Source organism: Lichtheimia ornata, assembly GCF_029851405.1.
Source record: "Lichtheimia ornata isolate CBS 291.66 chromosome Unknown scaffold00005, whole genome shotgun sequence".
Taxonomy (NCBI): domain Eukaryota; kingdom Fungi; phylum Mucoromycota; class Mucoromycetes; order Mucorales; family Lichtheimiaceae; genus Lichtheimia; species Lichtheimia ornata.
The window spans coordinates 163,449-183,913 of record NW_026695325.1 but is presented as its reverse complement, the minus strand read 5'-3'; the positions used below and the strand labels follow the sequence as shown (position 1 = coordinate 183,913).

The 20,465-nt window shown below is 44.0% G+C and overlaps 7 protein-coding genes across 7 annotated transcripts; 2 read left to right on the top strand and 5 right to left on the bottom strand.

The window, feature by feature from the left end:
* Positions 1-393: 393 nt before the first annotated feature.
* On the top strand, positions 394-2,099 carry O0I10_001845 (uncharacterized protein; the record flags this gene model as incomplete). Its single annotated transcript, XM_058481934.1, has 7 exons — positions 394-547; positions 660-788; positions 859-921; positions 995-1,074; positions 1,136-1,456; positions 1,538-1,719; positions 1,775-2,099. The coding sequence occupies 7 exons, from the start codon at positions 394-396 to the stop codon at positions 2,097-2,099; spliced, it is 1,254 nt and encodes a 417-aa protein (XP_058347065.1).
* A 218-nt stretch (positions 2,100-2,317) lies between these two features.
* O0I10_001844 (uncharacterized protein) lies at positions 2,318-7,901 on the bottom strand (the record flags this gene model as incomplete). The annotated part of the gene is made up of 8 exons (XM_058481933.1): positions 2,318-3,863; positions 3,926-5,283; positions 5,343-7,007; positions 7,064-7,241; positions 7,302-7,368; positions 7,427-7,603; positions 7,668-7,751; positions 7,829-7,901. The coding sequence occupies 8 exons, from the start codon at positions 7,899-7,901 to the stop codon at positions 2,318-2,320; spliced, it is 5,148 nt and encodes a 1,715-aa protein (XP_058347064.1).
* A 586-nt stretch (positions 7,902-8,487) lies between these two features.
* Positions 8,488-11,356, bottom strand: O0I10_001843 (uncharacterized protein; the record flags this gene model as incomplete). Its single annotated transcript, XM_058481932.1, has 9 exons — positions 8,488-8,527; positions 8,598-8,683; positions 8,940-9,155; positions 9,252-9,995; positions 10,102-10,293; positions 10,352-10,372; positions 10,447-10,506; positions 10,589-10,786; positions 10,868-11,356. 9 exons carry the CDS (start codon positions 11,354-11,356, stop codon positions 8,488-8,490), a joined length of 2,046 nt encoding a protein of 681 aa, XP_058347063.1.
* A 1,326-nt stretch (positions 11,357-12,682) lies between these two features.
* O0I10_001842 (uncharacterized protein) lies at positions 12,683-13,753 on the top strand (the record flags this gene model as incomplete). The annotated part of the gene is made up of 3 exons (XM_058481931.1): positions 12,683-12,775; positions 12,840-12,916; positions 12,979-13,753. The coding sequence occupies 3 exons, from the start codon at positions 12,683-12,685 to the stop codon at positions 13,751-13,753; spliced, it is 945 nt and encodes a 314-aa protein (XP_058347062.1).
* Positions 13,754-14,000: 247 nt separating this feature from the next.
* Positions 14,001-15,101, bottom strand: O0I10_001841 (uncharacterized protein; the record flags this gene model as incomplete). The annotated part of the gene is made up of 1 exon (XM_058481930.1): positions 14,001-15,101. One exon carries the CDS (start codon positions 15,099-15,101, stop codon positions 14,001-14,003), a length of 1,101 nt encoding a protein of 366 aa, XP_058347061.1.
* A 519-nt stretch (positions 15,102-15,620) lies between these two features.
* O0I10_001840 (uncharacterized protein) lies at positions 15,621-17,541 on the bottom strand (the record flags this gene model as incomplete). The annotated part of the gene is made up of 3 exons (XM_058481929.1): positions 15,621-15,702; positions 15,764-16,843; positions 16,979-17,541. 3 exons carry the CDS (start codon positions 17,539-17,541, stop codon positions 15,621-15,623), a joined length of 1,725 nt encoding a protein of 574 aa, XP_058347060.1.
* Positions 17,542-18,645: 1,104 nt separating this feature from the next.
* Positions 18,646-20,363, bottom strand: O0I10_001839 (uncharacterized protein; the record flags this gene model as incomplete). The annotated part of the gene is made up of 2 exons (XM_058481928.1): positions 18,646-19,787; positions 19,853-20,363. The coding sequence occupies 2 exons, from the start codon at positions 20,361-20,363 to the stop codon at positions 18,646-18,648; spliced, it is 1,653 nt and encodes a 550-aa protein (XP_058347059.1).
* Positions 20,364-20,465: the final 102 nt, after the last annotated feature.

The following is a 20,465-nucleotide window of genomic DNA, read 5'->3' as shown; positions in this document are numbered from 1 at the left end:
TAAAGTGATCGGTGCAGCAACAGCAGCAGCGGCAACCCATGTGCATATCGAGATTTTCTTTCGTTTTAATAGAGCCAGGTGATTTTCCATAGCAATGAAAGTAATGCATCCATTACAGTGATACAAAGCGATAGGGATGTATACCATGATACGATACATTAGGCGCTAAACATTATGGATGTATGGCTGTGTGTCATCGTCGGCTGTCTCTCACTCTCTCTCTCTCTCTCTGTGTGTGTGTGCCTGTGTGCCTGTGTATGGGTGGGTTCCCTTGTGTACACTCATGTTCTACATTGGGAAACGGGTGATAGTCCATTTCTCTGAGATCAGGGGGGAGAGCGAGAGAAACATTTCTTTCTCTTTTCGTTCCCTTTCCTTTTTTCTTTCTCTCTCATGTGGTCACTCGGCCACGTTTGTGCTCCTGGTGAAGATGACATCAATTGTCATTGCGACTGGAGAGTCGAAATATACAAATGCCAGGAGGAAACCGCACTTTACTACATCATCATTGTGAATATGATCATCTCGGCCTTAGGCTTTGTGCTGGGTAAATCACTTTTTTTGTACCTTTTAAAGGCATTTTGTGGGAAATGCACACAGAGTGTCAAGACATTTCTCGCGTGTGTACACAAGAATCTCATACACGTTCACTTCTATAGGCACAGGAATTATATATTACCGGGTCATCATCAAAGGGCATCAATTTTTCGAAATCAACCTCGCCAAAGGATGTTTACGTCCGAAGCCGATTGATTCAATGTTACTATTGCTTACTATTTTCAACATGCGTAAGTGGAGAGAGAGAAACATCAGCCCATCCATACTTGGACATTGCTGATTCACACGTCGTCGTTCTAGTCCGCTTAGTGAATTCAGCTGTTCTCATTTCCGGTATGGGATACCAAATGGCCATCAGAAATTGTAAGCGTGTATACAACTATCGAGCACGAGGTGAATGCATTGATGTGAATTAACACTCATGTTGTATACGTAGTCTTGTTTGAATTTCCATGGCAATGGGGATACGGTGGATTCGCTCTATACTTAATCGGCATCGCACAGACACTCGCTGACGTGAGTTTATCATACACCGTTTTAAGAAAAGCAATGTTTACTCACGCTGATCTTTTTAAAGAGCCACAAAGCAATATCTGAAGGGTGGTTACCATCGTCATCCATTGTGGACTTTATTGGTACCTCGATATTCTTGGCCCCTTTCATCATCAATATTCCCATTGCGGTGGTTGCTGGTGTACTTGCTCTCGATGCGGAGAATGAACATGTCGTGTTGATCCTCATTTCAGTCCATTACTGCATTTGGGGTGGTCATTGCATCGCTCTGACAGCTACAGTGATGCTCGCCGGTATTCGATTGATCCATATCCTCAACCAGCATCTCGAAAAGATCAACCCTAGCGGTTCAAGATACGGTGCAATTAAGAATGGCATCTTCAAGGTAAGCGTGCTCAAATGACAATTTATTGAACAACATGATTTAATATATATATGCTAATGATGATGATGTATGTATGTGTAGATCAGGGCTGTCATGTTCACCATTGCTATATGTCTTGGTCTTTTTGCACTATTGTGTATAGTTTATGGCGTCATTCGTGACACTATTTTGGTTAATAAGACCGGCAATATCTTCCTTTCTGTTGTCTGGACTTACCTCGGAGGTGTTGCTTCGTTAACGGTCATGGTTGCAGTCATTCTAAAGTATGTATTATCAACAGAAAAGTGTTATGCATAATGCTAATACAACAATCTTTAGCCCTTCCACCTCGTCAACAGGAATTCGATTTGGCAGCAAGAGCTCGTCTAACGAAAAGTCGACGAATGCCAACGTCTACGACACCGATTACACATCCACCTTTGCTAGAAACGCTGAAGAATACAATACCAGCATGTCTCGTGGTAGTGTACGTGACGAACTCAAGAAGCAGCAAAAGATCCACATGGCACATATCAATCAACATAGGAGTGGTGACGACGCCTTTGACGATGACGATGACGATATTGGAATGCAACCTGTACACTACGAGACATCATCACGTAAAAGCTTGGTCCGCAATGATATACCGCTTCATCAAGTATAAATACCTCGCACTTAATCGAACCTTCCCCCTCCCCCTTTTTTCCCAAACGCATAGCAGAAAAGAAATGCTCTTTCATTCTTATACCATTCTTGACCCTTCCACAACAATATCTTTACAGTTTTTTCAATCTTTGTTTTTCTGTTTCAGGTGAGATCCTTCTAGCAATTCATACACACAGTTGAAGTTTGTTATATAAAAACATGCTGTACAATATGGGTTCATGCTGATGTTGACGCTGGGGATGGTTGTTGTTGTTGTTGTTGTTTAGGAGCGGCAAGTGTACCAAGGTAATCGATAAAAGGATCCAAGTAAACTTCAGCGAACGATGACATGTAAAACTCGTGTTCAGAGCTGTGATCCGCAACAAAGTTGTGTGCAAGTTCATGGCATAAGGTCATAAACCAGTAAATCAATGCTTCTCTATGCTTGCCAGAATTTTCATGGAGCGCCAAATAATATCGTAGGTTCATGAATAAGCTCCCATTCATGTTGAAAGCAATCGTCGATCCTTGGACATCATAAAAGATATGCACACTCGAAGGCTTCAACTCGAATACTTGAGCCAATTCTCTAATCATATCCGCAAATCGACCCATGGCTGCACCATATTGCGTGTATACGTCAGCAGGATCCACTGTACGATGCACGTAAAACTCGAGCTCCTTGAGACGTCCTGCAGCCACCAAATCATGCTGAGGTCGTGCGTCGCAATAGCTGTTGGATTCTTTGACCTTGTTGATATGGGGTGGCGAAAAGACATCTTGTCCAGAAAATGGTTTGCAAGAATGGATGGCACGTCGAAGGTTCTGTTTAATGTTGGATGTGTAATTGGGCGTAATTGTGCCTTCAGAACTTGGTAGTTTTGGTTTGTTGGTGATAGTGTCATGTGTCGGTGTTGAAGGTGTGGATGCTGGTTCGGATGGTTTGGGCGTTGGTGTTGACGTGGTGCTGGTGGTGCTTTTCCATGGATTCCATAATCGATCCAAGATACCCGAATGACGTGGTGGTGTTGTATCCGCCGCTGGACTCTTTGGCGATGTGGGTGATGAAGGCTTTGGTTGCTCTTGAACAATGCGGTTCTTGGGATAATCCTTGTTTTGAAGTAGCTTGTCGATCACCCTTTCCACGTGATTCTCTCGTTCTTGAGCAAGCAATTGGCGCACATAACCCTCTTGGCAATCCGAAAACACTTGCAATACTTTCTTTGTGCATTCGTCTAGTTGCGAAGGTGTCAAGGTGGGTACAGCAGGTGTTGGTGGTAAAGGTTGCTGGGTATCAATCACTGTAGGCTGCTTTTCAGCATGCTTGCGGATGTTGAGAATACGATCGACAGGCACACCTTTCCTTCGTAAGCTGTTCAGGCTGGCAGTGAGATAACGTTCGACAATAATAGCGTCATTGAATCGGACACGAGTAAAAAGCAATGCACAAAGGGCGTTGGCAATGTCGTAATAATCGATTTCACCCATGCTCGAAATGTAGATGGTATACGATTTCTTATCTGCACAAGCTGATGTGGGCTGAACGTTCTCCTTGTCGGTATACTTGAATTTGCGGCGGATCTTAAGCTCTCGAACTTGAATCACCTTAAGATTGCGTTTGACGTATCGCTCATCGTGGCATAATTCTTTTTGTCGCTGTGGATTGTCACTCATCATCTGGTATATAATGACAGGCACACGTTCGAAGATAAGATCCGTCACTGCTTTCGATCGATTCGTCACACCCATAAGATCACGATATGTGTATGATTCTCGGATTTGTCTACAAAAGACACCTCGTGAATTAGCATTAACTTCGCGATTATATATAAATAAAAAACATACCTTGATAAACGATCACTTCCAAGATGGGCATAAAACTCTTCAAGTAAAGGTTCCATTGGTGCTGAAAGGGGTGAAAAGATCTGCTGAGCCATTGTATCATCCACAATGAAAATATCTTGTGCTTTGGCTAGTCGATATTGCACAAATTCATCTCTTTGTTGATCATCGTCGATGGCATCTGTTGTTTCAGCAGAAGATGAAGATGTCTCAAAGTCAGGCATACGCTGGATACCAATAAGGAATGGCGTTGATCGCATGTCATCCATTAACTTTTTGTTGCCACGTAGTTGATGATATTGACCAGCAATTTGTCGTAGCACATTCAAATAGCGTTCACCTCCACCACTCAAATCACGGAAGCGCTGTGGGTTCTTTACAATCATAGTGGCGAGCTCAATAGTATTTGGCTCATCTTTGACACCGCATGATCGTAAAAATGAATTGGCTCGTGCACCAAAATCCACATATTGAAAAAGTTCCTTGTGAAAGCTGGATTCGCCGGATTCGAAATAACATTGCGCAGGCTCAATCAATTCAACCGAATCCTTGCCGATAGGGATAAACTTTGTCTCGCGTAATCGATACCATTGCTGATAACCAATATCACCCATCCGATCAGCCATATATTCAAACACACGTCGCGCATGCTGGCTATTGGCAGGATTCCCCATGTAATGAACAAAAGCATCCACCAATCGTTTTGCATCAGGATTTTCATACACGCCAAGCTTATCACGAACAAACACAAGGTCTTGATGCAACACATGAAATCCGAGAACCTCAACTTCTGGGTTGGTAAAACAATCCTTGGGTGCAACATATGTTTGACCATCCTTGCATGGTAAAAAGGGAATGTCGACTGCTGGAGCCCTGTAGGCAGCTTCATATTGCTTGAAATTCTCCAAAAAGTAATGAAGCGCACGCTTTTGCTTGCCACGATCCTCCGTCGATGGCGATGCCAAAGTCAAGATAGTGGTCAATGATGGTGTTGCCTGTAACCCAAGTCGTTCCATAAATTTGGCCTCGTTGCTTTCAGGTCGCCACCGATTTTGCTTCCAATCAATGATAGGGAGCTGTAGCTGCCGAAGTACATCCAATGGTGCATAAAGATCACTCGCTTTGTAACGTCGATAGACCGATTTGGTATGCTTTTCCACCGCACCAGCATCCGTTTTACGCTCTACTTGCTTGACCTTGGGTGGTTCGCCTTCCTTTGTGAAGATGGGTGTTTCCTTGAGTCGATTCACCTCCATTTGTGAGAGCGTAGATTGCACCGATGTCAAATACTTGACGAGATCCACATGCGACCAACTTCCATCCGAAATCAATCGATCAAACACCAATTGTAATTCAACATGCTATATATACAAAGTGATGTATGAGTGATGTGCAAAAAGCCATTATAAAGAATTCTTACCTTTCGTACACCGAGAGCAGCTAATAGATGATCGCTGATAGGCTTTTCAAAATGAATGATGGGAAGATCATCAAACAGCTTTACAGTTTCAAAATAGGCGTCGGGTGGTTGTCGCATGCCATATTTGGTGGGAATGCATTTTTTGGTGCGCATGACCTTGCAGATCTCATTCTGTGATTTGGTTGATGCATGACTGTATCCATGTGACACCACTCGTAACACACGCTCTGCAAATGCAGGTACCACCTCGAGCTCGCTTTTTCCAGCCACATAATTGACCCATTCCACAAGCGATAATTCAGTCCACGATCCGAACCATGTTGCTAAATCCCTCGGGTTGAATGAACGGCTGATCACAAAAGGAAGTGCTGCTTCAGGCATTGGTAGCTCTGGCGGTGTGATTTTTGGATTGATCCACCATCGAATAGCTGAAAGTGGTACAGTCGTATCATCCTCTGTTTGTAGAATCGCAGCATCCAAAAAGCGTTGTCGTACATCAGGCATATCCACAATGGCACCACTTTTCATATCTTCGATCCACCACTTTAAGCATGCTACCATCTCCGGTGCTTTGAGAATGCGCGTATCAAGCTCCTTCAGCACATCTTGCAAATCCAAGACTTTGAGCAATCCAAATTTCTTCAACTTGTCGATGCCATCTTTAGCATGATCCAATACGTCCATTGGGATTGTCGGTATCGTTTTGACAAATTCATTCAATAAAACATGCTGTTGCGATGATAAGTCGGGCAAAAGACGAGCTACTGTAATAGGTTGGATGCCATGCGAAGTCATGATCCGAATCGGTACTTTGCTCGAGTTGAAGAATCGTTCAAGCTGTACTTTTTGCACAATGTTGCTGGGAGTCGAGTCTTGGAAAGTGAAAGAATGTAATGCATGAGCTGCTTGCTTTTCTAGCATGATTTTGGCGTCATTTGGCGTAGCATCAGTCTTATTCACCATGTCGGGATAGCCGATCAATTCCCGGTACAATCGATCGATTTGATCCAATTCGTGATTGTAAATGATTCTACACAGCAGGCCACCAATCGATAGGAGCTCCTTGTTCCAAACGCTAATGTATCGATCGGCAAAATCAATGTTCTCTCGTTCGACGGTGGGTATAAAACGTGCTGCCATGTGTGAGCAACATCCAGTGGTTTGATGTGTAGGGAATCCAATAAACACACGTCCTTGTTGAGGAAATGGCACCAGATCTTTGAAGATATTGCTGTTGTTTTCAGACGCATCAAGCTCTTGTCGTCCCGTATAAACGATCTGATAGGTGGTTGTCTTTGGTGGCTTCTTCTTGGTCGCTCGTTCCATCTCACGTTCAAATGCTGGTGATACTCGTACATTCAATGAACCCGCAACAACTCGTAGAAAAATGTTGGCTTTTTCCATTGGTAGCCCTCCTTCAGATGTCTCTGTTTTCCTCCCAGAGAGAATAGATGCAATGAAACTTGGTGGGGTATACTTTTCAGCACTCAATTGAATGTCACGCATGCTGGCTCCAGTAATAGTGAACATGCCGTTGGGTGATGATGTGTGAACTTTTCTGCTGTCGACGGTCATCTCCTTTGATTCACGCATTTCCTTCCTTATCCGAAATAGCAAGTGATGATCAAGCATGACTGAAATCTCTCGCAAATTGGCAGTGAATCCCTATGTCATTCTTATTAATCATTCATCCCTTGAATTTATCATTGATAAAAGCTTACCATGCTGGTAGAGAGAAACTTTGCAAAGTCATCCAATCCAGGCATTTCCATTGGTTCACGCAACTCCATCAAAAAAGACGTCCATTCATCTTGGTCACCCTCAGGGACATCGCCTCTTCTTGCGAATAACTGATCGCCCTTAAAGTAGAATGCCATGCATTGTGATCCTGATACGACACTAAAATGACGACTAAGTCTACCAAGGAGATCATATAATGAATGACAATGACCCACTTACAAAGGATTTTCACACACTGAGAACAATGAATAAAAGCCAACACCAAAAGCACCAATCTTTTGCTCATCTAATACAATGAAATACGTTAATTGCTTGTTTCCATTATGATCTCGTTTTCCACTTACCAGGATTGCCTTCGGCTATGCGCTTCAACCTAGCCCAATCTTCAGGGCGGAAAGCAATACCATTGTTTCGAAAGGTGACCTTTTCGCACTTGGCAGAGAGGTTGGGTTTTGTTGGATCACCAGAGGAGGGCGAGGCTGTATGGAACTGAATCTGCACACTGGAAGACGTAGCATCATCTTTTTTTGGCAATAGTGAGTGAACAAGCAAGTCTTACGATATACAAATGAAGCCATTTCCTACCTGCATTTTGCATGAGCTCACGGTAAAGGACATATTCAGCAGAATAGCGAGCGAGGATCTTGTCGATAAGATGTCGTTGATTCACTACGTTGTCGTCAATGAGAAAAGAGCCTGTTGTCCAACAACGATTATCGCCTCCATGGGTTGTGTCAGTACATTACCCTCCACCTTTTCTTCAAGGCCGCCGTCTCCGTGCATCATGTTGGAACGCACATGCTCCAAACGATTCGCCATGCTGTGTTGTTGGGTGCTTTGTGGGGTAAAGGTACAAGAGAAGAGTGCCTGCGGTCGGATCTGACAAAGAAGGAAAATCACTAATGCCCAGAAGTTTGAAGGCCACATCGCATGTGATTTTCTATCTCATACAGAACAACCCTATCTATTAGTATAATGATATCCTTGTTTAGACGTTCGTTAATAAAAGGACCCATATGTACACATACATGGATCATCATGCTTTAACTGGAGCCATGGATCGAGTGGATGCATATCCAAAGTAGTAGTATAATGCAAATTCATACCAATGTCCGCTGTTCCCAGGCGGTGGATGGATTTATCAGTTGTTAATGCTCTCACCTTCGTATTTATCATTTCAATCACGACTCCTTTTCTCGCACGGACGTCAACTCTTACACCCATGCATGATAAAGAGCACAACACTTCTAGTTTGCACACGCTGCTCAATAACGCATCCCCAAAGGGGAGCCATCCTCCCATTCAATGTTTAGGTCCAGAATCTCAAATTGGCTGGTATATATTACCAGCTTGATCGGTATAAGCAATAAAGGTAAAAGATAGGGAATTAAACAAATGGGGGCTTTCAATGCTTTTGCATTTCTCCTTGAAGCTGATGAAGCAAGCTTTTGAGAAAGAAAAGGCCAAAGTAAGTCAATGTAATAAGGTAGACATAACGAAGAGCATGCTACTTGCCTTGACAATTGATCATTTTCATCACGACATGAAGCATACTTTTGTTGAAGCTCCTCGGTTTGTCGTTCGAATTGGTTGATGCGTGTCTATGATATAAAGGGGAAAGGGTAGAATATGGAGAAGAGAAATGGGTATTGGGTATATGGATGTGCAAAGGGAGAAGAAAGAAAATAGGTATCAAATCATCAGAGTATAATACTTTTGCGACCCAATCCCCAAGAAAAAGAAAGAGGTAAAGTGTAAAGATGGTAAAAACAAGAAAGATACCGCATAAATACACCACAGCACACAATGAAGGGTGGAGAAAGATATAAAGAAAAGGAGATTGTGTTGCTCTCTTACCTCATAACCTTCAATCTCTTGCTCCAATCTCTCGATTTTTTCGTTGGTTGATTTACGCATAAACGAAAGCTCGTTTTGTTTCACAGATGCCAAAGCTTTAATGCGGTATGCATTATCCTCCAATTCACGATCCTTGACATTGACCACTTTTTGGTATTGTTCATGCATGATATGGATCTCCTTTTTATGCTGGGCGGCGAGTGATGCAAATCGCTCCTAGAAATCGATCATTTCAATGTGAGATTCATGTCTCCCTTTTTCCATGGGGAGTTGTCAAATCCGATGATTCGTCGATAGTGTGCATATACGTACTTGTCCTTCAGCCTTGGTCTTATCAAGAAGATCACGTACAGCTTTAAGCTCTTTTTGTAGCTCTTGCAATTCACGTGCCTTTTCATTACCCAATCGATTCATTTGTAATTCGTGTGTTGCTCTGAGCTCGGTAAGTCTTCGATGCAATTCCTCCAACTCGAGTTGTTGTGAATGAATCTTCTCCTCGCAAATCCTATGATTCTCGGTACGAGTGGGCTCCTCGAGTGATACTTTGCGTGAAGAAGATGATGCACGTTCTTCTAAACGACGCGTTGCTGCTTCGAGTGAATTTTGAAGGTCATCAACTTGGGCAAGCAATGTATGTATTTGTTGCATTTGGTGATCCATTTCATCCTCCTGAGTCTCGCACTTGTAAATAAGAGCTTCCATATCCTCCTGATGTTTCTTGCCAAGCTCTGCCATTGCCTCAGCATGCTTATATTCAAGATCTTGATTCGTAGCCTGCAAACGATCAATCTCCAGCTGCTGAGCACGATGCTTCTCGCGCCATACATTGGCTGTATCATCGCTACCACTTTGAAGCTGTTGCATTTCATCTCTGAACCTTCGTTCTAAGGCGTCCGTTATTTGCTGTGATTGCCGCTTGTAATCTTCAAAAGCTGCTTCGTTCTCGCTCAACTTGGTTTCAAGGCGACGTAGATGGATGGCACTCTTTGACGTCTCTAATGTTGCAAGCTTGGCTTCAATGGCTTTCTTTTCTTGAATAGCTGCATCCAGCTGTTCCTGTAGGATAGTATACAACACTATTAGCCTCCCGTTGCTCGATCCAAAGCTTAATCTTACATGCACACACCCACATCGCCCCCACAAAAACTTCACCCCCTGTTACCTGGGCCACCTTTTGTGCACCAGCCAATGCATCTTCATGCTCCTTGACAAGCTGTTGCATCCGTTCCTCGTAGTCAGACATTGTTTTTTGAAGCTGTTCCTGCAGTCTTTGTTCATGGTCTTGTTCGAGTTGATCGATGGCTTTTTGATGTTGTGCTGTTAACTCAAGACTCACACGTCGAGAGATTTCTTCCTAATTGACAACCTTATATAAACCCATATTCCTTGATCCAAAATAACCTATAACTTACTTCAAGTGTAGCTTGTTCTTTCTATATCGGATATGGGCAGTAGTAGTGGTTAATGCAACGATCACTCCGATCTCGTATTTCTTTTTTCTACTCACCACCTTTATGGCTTCCATATCATGCAATTGTTTTCGCACTTGTTCAATCTCCTGCTCATACTACACAATCAACGATATCCCATTGAGTGATGTGGCTGTTTCAATTTCTCCTTGACATTGAATCATGGGCCTCCTTGTTTACCTCACTCTTGATTTTATCCATTTCGAAAGGAGTAGTAACAGTGTCAGTGGCACACGGGATGAGCGTGGAGGAAGACGACAGCAAAGGTGTTGCAGGCTCATCGGCTGATGATGACTTTTCCGAGCTCGAATGTTGCATTTGTTGCAAATCATTGATAAGTTGCTCCTTTTCTTCAAGCTGCTGCTCCTTTCTCGCAAGCTATACATAACCAAATGTCAAAAAAAGATGATACGCGTTTCATAAAGATGCACGCTTTGCCCTATTGTTTGTGTTACATGCCTCTTTTTGTAGATCCTTGAGCTGTTGTGTAAGCATGGATGATGTCGATGTCGATGGTGTAGCTGGTAGTGACATACGTTTATGGCTATTTGTTGAATTGGATGCTGAAGATCCTCGCCGAGAAGGTGAAGGTGAAGCATCAGGTGTGGATGGCACTAGTGAACGTCGCTTTGGGGTGGCTGTTGCTGTTGTTGATGATCGTGCAGAACGTGGTTTTGTAGTAGTTGTAGGAGAAGGTGGCACAGCAACAGAGGTTGTGGTAGGACCCATAGAAAGGGGACGTGGTTTTGTTGCTCGACGAGTAGTAGTGGTGGTAGGCTTTGTGGTTGTCGTGGTGGTAGAAATAGCAGTGCTTGCACGACGAGTAACAGCAGCTGTGGGTTCTGGAGCAGGTGGTGGACCTCTGCTGTTGGTAGAAATAGCGGACATGGGCCTAATACCAAGCTCGGCTAATGTGGATCGTCGCTTTGGTGGTTGCTTTTGTTGCATTGTTGTTGGGGCGGTCGCCATTCGAGACGCCATATCTGTTGCTATGGACGATATCGGTTGATGTTAGGGAGGGAAAAAGAAAACGAGAAATCACCAACACCTTGGGCTCCTGCAAGATCTTTTTATAAGCGCAGTGTGACACACGAGGCTCGCCTTCTTACTGAATTTGGTGCCACTCACTTGCTTTGACCTGTCATTTCCGATACTTAGTGTCCCTGCACTCTTTATTAAAGACAGCAGCATTCGGAATCTCGATTCTTTTCATCTTCATCATAAGAGCTATGATCATCTGCCAATGCAATGATGTCTTTAACCCGTAATGCTTTTTATTGCTTTGGATGTTATATATATACAACTTTTTTAAACGGGCAACCATACGATTTTAATGCTGAAAGGACATAGCAGCATGATGCTAGCATGAGGAAATATGTAACGTGGTGGTACCACACCGCATCCAATGAGAGTGCATGTTGCATATTGGACATTGACAGCTCTGCAGTATCCAACATGGCTATGGAATAATGATAATACGATCGCGTTACAATGGCTGTGGAGGTACACAATGTGGATGAGTGGGACATGTTCACCTACTATGACATACAAAGTCCATCCTATTGGCGAGCTGGCTGATGGAGAATTTCACTTTGGGTGAGACACGCGGGGCTTGTCACTCTCCTTTGTTCTTGCAAACAACCGACATGTCAAGTAAACCGGCAAAAGGCGTGGCATTGCTGGCTCAAGGTGTGGCGTCCTGCTCTTCACAAGCAACCGTGTACGGCAAATGCATTACAGCTCGATACCAAGATGTGCACAAGGACATGTGTGTCAAGGAATTTGAAGCTTTCCGATCGTGTGTTCAAAAGGCTGTAAGTTGTATTTCATACAGGTGTTTTCGTGCCGTTTGTATAACATGCGAGTGTAGATAAAAAAGAAGTGGTGATGAAACGGATACAGCCAACAAGATGCCAACAACAACAACAACAACAACGACCCACCTTTTTTCGATTTTCATTATCTCGTCATGCAAAAATATAAGATCCAATATACACAACACCTTGTTCTTCACTATGTCGATATCATTACGTGGATTATGAATGGGGCAGAGGATACATATGGATATGACGCACAGACATGATGTACCAGCCAAGCAATGTGATGATTGTTTCATTACCCAGCACAAAGTAGCTGCATATTGCCTGCAACAACCCCGGCCTCTGTATATTTTCCTGTTTCATTCTTTCTCTCTTCCTCGCTGTCTCTTTCTCTCTTTCCGTTTTCTTCCCTTTTCTTCTCTTTTGAGCGTGTTGATTTGAAAGTACCACTGCTATGGCCACGACCACTGACGCCACTACTACGGCAGCTACAACTACCACTGATGCTGGGGACCAAACTGTGAATGAAGGAGATGATAACAGCAAGGTATATTATAATGCAAGAGATGATATCACCGATCCACTTTTGTGACCTATCTTATCATTTGTAGATGTTGTTTGTTGGAAATCTGCCGTTCAAATTGACTCGCGATGCATTGATCCAATTCTGTGAGCGTGCTGGCAAAGTGTAAGCGATTTCACACCAAGCGTATCATGATGATGGGATGATTGATCAATGATCTCCTTTAGGATGGAAGCAACAATCGTCAAACATGGCCGTCGCTCAATGGGTTATGGCTTTGTGCTTTTTGACAGCGTGGATGATGTTGACAAGGCCAAATCACAACTTGACAAGGCTGAACTTGAAGGACGTCAAATCAATGTGGAAGCAGCCAAAACGAATCAAAGCATTTGGTCACCTTCTGCTCGTCGTCGTAATCGTCGTCGTCGGTCTTCAGCACGTACCACCACCAACAGCACTGAAAAGTCGACTCATAAGGATGAGGATGAGGATGAGGATGAGGATCAACAACAGCAGCAACAACAACAGCCAAAACCTCGTCGTCGCCGTCGTCACCGCCGTCAATCTTCTCGTCCTCACGATGATGATACTACTCGACGCAAGGAGCCAAGTAAAACAATGGTGTTTGTAGCCAACATACCATACGCTACTTCAGATGAGGATTTACAAGAGTTGTTCAAGGACTATAAAGTGGCATCGGCTCAAGTGGCTCGGGCTCGTAGTGGTCGATCCAAAGGATATGCATTTGTGGACCTTGTTTCCCAAGATGAACAACAACGCGCCCTTGAAGAGATGAAGGATGTGGAGCTTGATGGGCGAATCATTTACTTTAAACCTGCCATGTCATCATCGTCTCCTATTGCTGCAACTGAAACATCTGCCAACAAGGACAATGATGATGATGAAGAGAAAAGTACAGCAGCATCAGCACCAGCACCAGCACAGAATGACACCAAGAATGAGGAGGAGACAAGTACCACTGAAAAAGAGAACAAGGAGTAGAATGATCTTTTTCCCCCATCTATGTGCATATCATAAATAGCATAAAAATACAATACGGAAAATAGGAACTTGGCTTTATTTCCATACAACATGTGTTAATGATGATGATGAAAGGTATATCAGAATACAAGAAGGTATGCGTGCGTGGTATACATGTGGTTGTACGCAAAAGGGGGGTTGGTTGATGAATCGAATCAGCGGTAAGGACAAGGAGTAAAGAACAGGAGAAAGGCACATCAAAAGTGAGCTACTGCTTTTTACGCGGCGGTAAAACAAGAATAGGTGGTGATTGATGAAGATGTTGTTGTTCATACAATATACGTCGTCTTTGATGTGAAGAAGGTAAAGAGGATGATCGTCGAGTAGGAGAAAGATGTGGAGGAGACATTGTCGACACCAACAGAGGTGGTGGTGGTGGTGGTGGTAATGATGTGATATTGTTGATCTTGTTTGGTAGCTTATCTGGAGCAGCAGGAGAGAACGCCATCCGATTATTGGGAGCACCTGCAACAAAGGGAGGCAACGATGGTGGATGCCGATGATGATGATGAGATACAATAGTAGCAGGAAGGGGTGGTGGTAATGAGTAAGTTTGTGAGCAAGGAGGAGGAGTAGTGGTTGAGGAATGGGATGGTGATGGGAGAGACAATGAGAGCTTGCCATAAATTTCCTTGTCAGTTGCCCGGCAGTGTGCTGGGGTTAATGTAAGACGTAGGGTCATGGTCCGTGCCCCTCCTGCTACTCCTCCAGAGTCAGTAGCACCATCGTTACCCATAACTGGGAACCCTTCTAAAAGCATTTGATCGAATCGATTGCGCTTAGTGACTTTACGCAAATATTGACGCACTTCTGGCGCCTCATAATACAATGCTGCCGCCCGAAAACAAGTGTCGATCAATCTTTTTTGTTCTTTTTCTTGCTCATACCATGGCGGCATATTGGTGGGCGTTTTGATATTACTCATGCTCCCGATTTGTCGTATCCAACGTGGTAGCCGTGATACACGAGATGATGTGGAGGGTGATAATGGTGGAGATATGGGTGGTGAGGTGGTCATTGTTGATTCACTATGTGTGGAAAATCCACCTGTGGTCGTCATTGTAGTTGAATCATCTTCTTCGTCTTCGTCTTCTTCTTCTTCTTCCTCCTGCTCCTCAACCTCCTCTTGCTCAGACACAATGGTGGATGCATAGTAATGCTGACAACAGAAACGCTTCTTGATATCGTTTTCGAGTACCACGGTCGTGTTGATAGTGGGAATGGGTGATATGAATACGCGAGTAGGCGCAATGGAAGATGGCCTAACGATATGAGAGGAGGTATGGTGTTGTTGTTGTTGCTGTGTCATTGTCAAGTTTGGCGTTTTTTTGTGAGGAAAGAGAAAAGAAGGCGAAAAAGCTAATTAACTCTATCAGAATCAAGAATAAAGGGGGAAAGGGGGTCACAAGGCAATGAGGCTCTTTGTCAAGGGGGGATAAAGGTCAAAGGGAGAAACAAAAAGCGAGAATGCGAAGCATTCATAAGGCCCTGCTATTGAGTATATTGCGTAGGTGTGAGTGAGTGTGTGTGTGTGCCTCACGGCGATATCATACTTATAGGGAACTCGATCTAGTTTACGTGCACGACCCCTGGATAAATAACAAGTGCCGATCACTGGATACAACGAGGATGATTGAAAAAAGCCAATATCTTTATAGTAGACGACGAGTGGTTGGGGAGAACGACAAAAAGAAAGCAGCTATGTACGAATTTTTTCTCTTTTTTAAAAATCATGTTTCTCTTTTAGCCCTTTGTACATAAGAAGAGAAAGAAAACATATACATGTGTGTGTGTGTTGATGCGATAGAGGAGGTGTACATCATGTTCATCATTTGTCAAAATGCTTCTTGAAGCGTGCGTTTGACACAAGCTCATTGAGTCTGGGTGCCATGTGGTGACAAAGACATGCTCTACAAGGATAAAATGGTAAATCCTATTGCGCCAACATTATGATTCAAAAAGGATACTTACTTTAGCCCTTGCACATTGGCTGATCCATCTAGCCAAAGCTCGATACGATCACCACGAGATCGCTTAGAAAGAACAACACCCACCATACCAAATGGATCAAGATTACCACCCACGAAGCATGCCAACACCCATTCAAATACTGTATCAAGGTCACAGCGAGGAGGTGACAAAGTGAGACGACCACCATGGCGATTGCGTTCATCTTCCCACATGGGCTGTACTTGCTTGATAAAGCAATAGAGATTTTGGTTGTGCATCATTTGTGAAGGACGACCCTTGTGCTGCTTGTATAGACGCCAACGTGATGAAAAATCCCAAACGCTACGACAATCAAACAACGGCTTGACACTTGACAGGTAATGAGCAGTGGCAATCTTTTGTTTACTACTTGTTGTCCCAGCCGTATTGGATGCGCTTTCCCAAAAGTAGAACATGTACTCGTTGGGCAATGGCATGGGCGAACTTGGTACTATCCCGTGTTGTTTCATGTACGATTGCACATACTCATAACGACTTGGATTCTCTCTCACACGCTCTATATCAGCCCAAACAGGTGTCTCCTCCTCTTCATCTTCTTCTTCGGCTTCAGAGGATTGGGTTGAATCTTGGTATTCTTCATTGGGCTCTTCTTCTTCATGAACTTGCTCCAAGGGGGGTTGTTGCTGTTGTGCTGTTGGTGGAGGTGAAGGGGTTGTTGCGTTATTGGTGGAGGTTGTGGTAGTGTTGGTGAATTCTGAAAATGTAGTGGATGGTGGTGGTGATGATAAATGCTTCCTCTTTTCATCATCCAAAGTGATTTCAGTAGCAATGCTGGAGGCACTACTTATACTTGTACTTCCACTGCTGAAGCGACGGCATATTTCGGTCGACGAAGCTGTGATAGTATCGGAGATGGTTGATGCACGACGATGCAGCTGGTCGTGGTGATCATCCAATGGGTCTGTGCGATCGATGCTGTTGCTGCTACTGGTGGCAGCAGTAGCACTTTCACAGCAGTAGTGGTGATGTTGGTGGTGGCAGTAATAAAAGTAATAGCAATTGCCATCCTCGATACTACTACTGGTAGTCCTTTGGCTGCTACTATAATGCAAAGAGAGAGAAAAATAGAACCAAATGGATCATTAGATTAGGTGCATGAGAGAGAGAGAAGGAGAGAACGTGCAATATTAATGTATGTGCGGGGTGTTTTGTGTGTGTGGGAAATGGATTTTTTACCTTGTTGCAGCAACAGCTTGTTTTGTTGGTGTATCGTCTTGGTGATGATTCTCCATAACATAATCATCGTCATCGTCATGACTCGGGTCCCACGGTTCCCGCGTAGTTGTTTCTAGAGGATCGACAAGAACGTCACCATTGGGTATGGATGATGATGATGATGGATGTGAATATGGAGCAAGCGATGATGATGATGATGATGTCCACCAACAAGGTGACAACAAGGATAAAGGTAGGGTTGACGGTGATATTGATGAAGATGGTAATGATGATCCTTTTCTTGATGACGGCATATGAATAGCGGGAGGATGAATAGCTGGCTCGAATATGCTGCGTTCGCTTTGTGCCATTGGAGTAGCATAGCCGTAGATCAAATCATCCAACGATGTGGCTGTGAGAGGCTGAAAATAACGGAACTCGGTATGTCTTGAACGCGACATGGTATGTTGCTGATAATGGTGACGAGTGTTAGGTTGACGAGTCGAGGTTGATTGATAATGATTCCGCGGTTGCGGTGTGTGATGATGATGATGGTGGTGGTGATGATAGAATGCTGTCGTCATGACGCGGGATATAGCGAAAAGGGGGTTTTGGGTATGTGTGTGTGTGTGTGTGGTTGTGAAGAAAAAGAAGAGGGGGGAAAGTGTTAAAGAGAAAGGGAAAAAAGCATCAGTTGCAGGTCGTTGTTCTTTTTTCCCTTGTCACTAAAGGATGCGTGATGTGAGTGGGTGGGAAGCGGAGTGGGGCGCATATCAGCACACCTTAGGTTTGCCTGCCTCACGGGGCAACAGTTGCTGGCAAAAGAGAGCACAAGCCCAAAGGGCCACTTGGCGGTGGCGGTTTTTGAATCATGGTACACAACAACAACTTTCTTTTTCTGCACACTCATACACACACATATGTATGCGATTACAACATACATGCACGCACATGCTATAGTCTTTATTCATTCATACTAGATATATACGTTTAAAGAATGATATGGATGAAACATGCAAGGATTGGGGACGACAAGGAGGAAGTGAACGGGCGCGCTGCACTTTAGGAAATCACGAGATGAAAGCAGTTTTTGGCGCACTGCATGATGTTTGGGACGAATAAAAAACTTCCATCACGGCCCGATTTTGGACGTGCACACACAACGTACACACGCACATCATATACTCTTTTCCCCTCTCACACACTTTTTATCTTTTTTCCCTCCTCCTCCTAATATTTATCTCCTGATGAACATAAAACACCCTGCATGTAACGCCCACCAACTGCGAAAGACGGACTTTGTTAATCACCAAGCGACATTCTGTCCTTTTTTAATGGTACTTGTGGAGAAGAAAAAGAAAGCTACTACATCATACGCAGAACGAAAGGCAAGGTTATGTGTATAAAAAGGAAATGAAAGGGAAAATGGGTGAGGGGTGGGGAAGTGGGGGGGGGGAAGAAGAAAAGCAAAGGAACTGATATATAATAGTCTTACACAAGGGAAATGCATATAAACATAAGCTGAGTGAGAGAGAAAGTGAGAGAGAGAGAGAGATCAAAGTACATAAAGGGGGGAATTGAATTGTATATAATCGATTGGATGGGTTGCTGTTGTTGTTGGTGGTGATGGTGGTGTGGGTGGAGTGTGTGTTGTGTATATGTGCATCATGTTCTGATATGATCGTATCTTATAAAATGGTGGTTGTTTCCATTACTGTTTGGACAGTATCCTCTTCTGCAAGCACGGCAGCCGATGTACTAGTAGGATTGGTCATTGCAGGTGATTGCTGTTGTTGGGGTTGTTGTTGTGGAGGTGCATGATGAGGATGATGGTGATGGCGATGATGATGATGGTGATGATGGTGATGTGCTGTCACCTGAGAGTCGTTATTATTATTAGTGGTTGTGGTTGTGGGACCTTGGATATCAGGAGTAACAGCTGTGCTGGCAATGGCAGCCGCTGCTGCTGCTACTGCTGTTGCTGCTGCTGCTGTTGCTGTTGCTGTTGTTGTGGTATTCGATCCATTGGTTGTGGTAGTCGTAGTAGGCGTTGCATTGCCAGCTGTCATAGCCGCTGTAGTAGTATTGGTGGTGGTGGTGGTGGTGGTAGCAGTCGCTGTTGTTGTTGTAGTAGTAGTAGTCGTTGGATTGGTATGATCTTGCCGTTCAATGCACCACCAACGATGACCATCCGCCCAAGCCTTACTCTGACAAGCCTTGCTGCAATATTTGGCCTTGCGACAACGACGACATTTTGCAAATTCACGTTGATGTTTCTCCCAGCGACCACATTGCATATAAGCACATCGTCGAATACCACCACGACCTTCATCCTTACGACAAGCATTTCGCATAATCACACCAGCCCAATATTGCACAGGCGATGAATGAACACGATGGCAACAGAATCGCTCGACAAGTGAAAAGACGTTGATGCTGTAAGCCGAATGAAAGACATTGCGAATATGGGGGTACTTTGACAAATAAGCCAATAACTGCAACGACAATAAAATATCTTCCTCACGATAAAACAAGTTGTCGATACTCGAATTGCGAGGATCACGCAAGGCTTCCAATTCTGTTGTTGGTACACGTACAAGTCTATTACGTCGGCGTTGTGCAGGATCCATCTTGACGTATGGTAATGTTGATCGTCTCATTGTTGTATGTACTCGCATGACACGATGTTTCTTTTGCAAAGTGGTGGAGGAGGAGGATGGTGATGATGGTGAAGACGATGTAGATGCTCTGACATGATGATGGTTGTTGTTATTCGTGGTGATGGATCGTGATGGTGTAGTGAAGGGTGATGCAGCCGTAAGGATATTTGCTATTCATAACCATGAGCCCTCATATCCAAATGTACCATGTAAATGTATATAGATGTCAACCTACCTATATTATCAGCAGGTGGTGGTAATTGGAAAAGAGTGCTGTAGCCTCTAGAGTCGATAGGCGATAAGACCATTGGATAACCAAGCGCTGTAGTATCTCTCTTGCGATGATGTTGTTGACGAGCATTCTCGACACCTTGTAAAAAGTTCTCCAAGACACGCATCACCACATGTACTGCTCCAGCTTGAACGACTCGTGTTCTGATTTGCTCCGTGCCCCTGACGCCCACATTGACTACGCATTGGAAAGCAAGCGACCATTTCCATAGATGTCGTCGATCATTGGGAAGGTCAAATACCGATAAGATCTGTATCAACCGCTCTAGACCACCATCCGATACCAAAATCTCTCGAATACGAGGTGAAGTCGACGTCAGGTACGCTAGATGAGTCAGCGAGTTGATTAGCGGCACCGTTGCCGTACAATCCAATGCACGCCGATCGTACACTCCAGACGTTATGCAAATGGCCGGTCGATTGTGACTCATGTACGATATGTTGGGTTCTCGCATGTTTAAAATGAAACAACAAAGATATGGGGGTGAGAGAGAAAGAGGAATTGACTGGTGGTGTTGGTTGCTAATGAGAGGAGGACAAGAGGTAGAGAGGGGAGA